Source organism: Penaeus vannamei, chromosome 10 (genome assembly GCF_042767895.1).
Source record: "Penaeus vannamei isolate JL-2024 chromosome 10, ASM4276789v1, whole genome shotgun sequence".
In the NCBI taxonomy this organism is placed as follows: domain Eukaryota; kingdom Metazoa; phylum Arthropoda; class Malacostraca; order Decapoda; family Penaeidae; genus Penaeus; species Penaeus vannamei.
Genome location: NC_091558.1, coordinates 2,028,407 through 2,030,820, shown reverse-complemented (window position 1 = coordinate 2,030,820; position 2,414 = coordinate 2,028,407). Strand labels below are relative to the sequence as shown.

General features: G+C 36.9%; 1 protein-coding gene across 2 annotated transcripts in view; it reads left to right on the top strand.

The window, feature by feature from the left end:
- LOC113802954 (uncharacterized) overlaps positions 1-1,688 on the top strand; it is a 6,576-nt gene extending 4,888 nt beyond the window's left edge. For both annotated transcript variants that reach the window (XM_070126219.1, XM_070126220.1), the window contains exons 5-6: positions 486-640; positions 802-1,688. In XM_070126219.1, the coding sequence (XP_069982320.1) occupies positions 486-640; positions 802-904 (258 nt within the window). In that variant the 3' untranslated portion in view covers positions 905-1,688. The remainder of the gene's footprint in view (positions 1-485; positions 641-801) is intronic.
- Positions 1,689-2,414: the final 726 nt, after the last annotated feature.

Below are 2,414 nucleotides of genomic sequence, written 5' to 3'. Positions count from 1 at the left end.
CAACAGTAGTAGTAGTAGTTGCAACAGTAGTAGTAGTAGCAGCAACAGTAGTAGTAGCAGTAGTAATAGTAGTAGTAGCAACAGTAGTAGTAGTAGTAGGTGTAGCAACAGTATTAGTTGTAGTAGTAGTAGTAGTAGGTGTAGCAACAGTAGTAGTTGTAGTAGTAGTAGTTGTAGGTGTAGCAACAGTATTAGTTGTAGTAGTAGTAGTAGTAGGTGTAGTAACAGTATTAGTTGTAGTAGTAATAGTAGGTGTAGCAACAGTATTAGTTGTAGTAGTAGTAGTAGTAGTAGTAGGTGTAGTAACAGTATTAGTTGTAGTAGTAGTAGTAGGTGTAGCAAGAGTATTAGTTGTAGTAGTAGTAGTAGTAGGTGTAGCAAGAGTATTAGTTGTAGTAGTAGTAGTAGGCGTAGCAACAGTATTAGTTGTAGTAGTAGTAGGATTTTTTGCCAACTTATAAATCACGTAATATCACCCTTTCCAGGCTGCACAGAGATTAAACGACGAACTGGGCGAAAAAGGAGGGACTAAGTGGCTGCCTCTCGCTTGCATCTCCAGCAGTGACCAAGAACACGAGGACCAGGAAGTGCTCTCCCCTCTCGAGTACACCACGAAAGTCTTGAATAAAGTGAAGAAGATGTAAGTATTAGGTCGACGTTAGAATCCACTTTGAAAGTAAGTAAGTCTCTTGTTTGAGAAAAGGGGAGAGGGTCTTAGTTGAGAACTCGGTCTGCTTGTAGAGCCTTTGGGGTGAATTTTCTTTCTAATTGTTGTTTTTGTCTCTATTTATTTATTCGCAGTTCAAAGAAGTGTTGTGGTACCTCCTGTGGCACCAAGAAATCCGTCGATATAGAAGACCTGGCAGCCTCCCTCTTGCCAGCTATTACTCCTGTGAAAACATAACCCCACATGAGAAGGAGAGAAGGGCGGTAGACACGAAAAGTTGGTGGTGGTGAAATTATCATGTTTGTTATCATTCTAGCCACCTCCACCACTGGCATTCTCGAAGTTGGTGTTAAATCGGTCGTATGATGATAAAGTTGGTTTGATTTTATTATATATGATTGTCATCAGCGTGTAGTAGTCAGTAAATGTCATTTCTCAAGTTTTTATAATGAAGATACGACAGAGCTGAACACTGCAATGCAATAAGAGAAAAAATGAATACAATAAAGTAGTTTTTTTTCCATTCATTGCTTTCCCCGTAGAATACATTCTAATAGGAAAAAAAATCAATGGTGCTTGGACAACTATCATAGTATCGTCGACCCTTTACTATGCTGTTTCTGTTTTGTGAAAGCATCATGGTACGTCGTCACTTTCACTCGAGGAAAGTACCACCTCGAAGATATTATTCCATACTGCTGTGATATTGCTTGCTGTCTCCCATGAGCTTAATGTGATAAAAAAGGTAGTGAAGTCTCCCCTCTCGGCTGCTGAGGGTGTATCATTACATGACTTGGGCATATTGTGTATGTGTATGCGTATTTATTTTAAGACGACGAGTGTGGTTCTGCAGACGCGAAGACGGAGGACGTGGAATAGGAGATTTGAAACCGCGAGAAAAAGAGATAGAGATTGAAAACGGAATCATTGGTGTATGCACAAGTATATATTGTATATATGGGACTCATCCTGCCTGCGGTGAGTTTTTCTTTTTTTGGTATAAAGAAACAACAGTGATCTGTATGAGCATTTTTATTATCCTTTGGACCTGATGATAAATATATTTTTTTATCGACAAGATGAGTTGATGTGAGACGTGTACGATAACTCAAATCCAAAATGTTTTAGAGAATTAAAAATCAGTACCTACGGATATATCGAAAGCCTGTAATACACAAGTGGACACGACTTTTATCTGGAAAAAATATTAAAACAAAAAATTAAGATAACTGGAAAGTATCGCTGCGCAGTACGCCGGAATAATACATAGATTATAATTGATGAAGAGATACCGGGGTAACATAAATATCATATTTATAGCTGAAAATGATGGTAATAGACCAATCGCAGTGATCTCACCAATCTTATCAAAATATTTATAACATGCTGAGAACAGCTTACAACCTTTGGCATGATAGTTCCAAGGTCATTGAGTCAAGCGACTGTTGCATTCAAGCAATTATATTGATATTTATGCTTTATTAGTCTCAACACAACCGCCATATTGTCGTAAATATTAAGGTTTAAAATTTGACTTTGAGATACGACTGTCATTCGTGGTTTAGACTTGTTTTAGACTAGTTTATGATATTGCTTTCAAGTATATTCATTAACATATCTTAAAATTATTGCGTTTATCCTTAATATGTCGTTTTATAAAATTTTGGAACAGATTTAGGAAATAAAACTGATAATCTTAAGAATATATAGTATCGTTTCCAGCAAATTATAATTATTTTAGGCATCA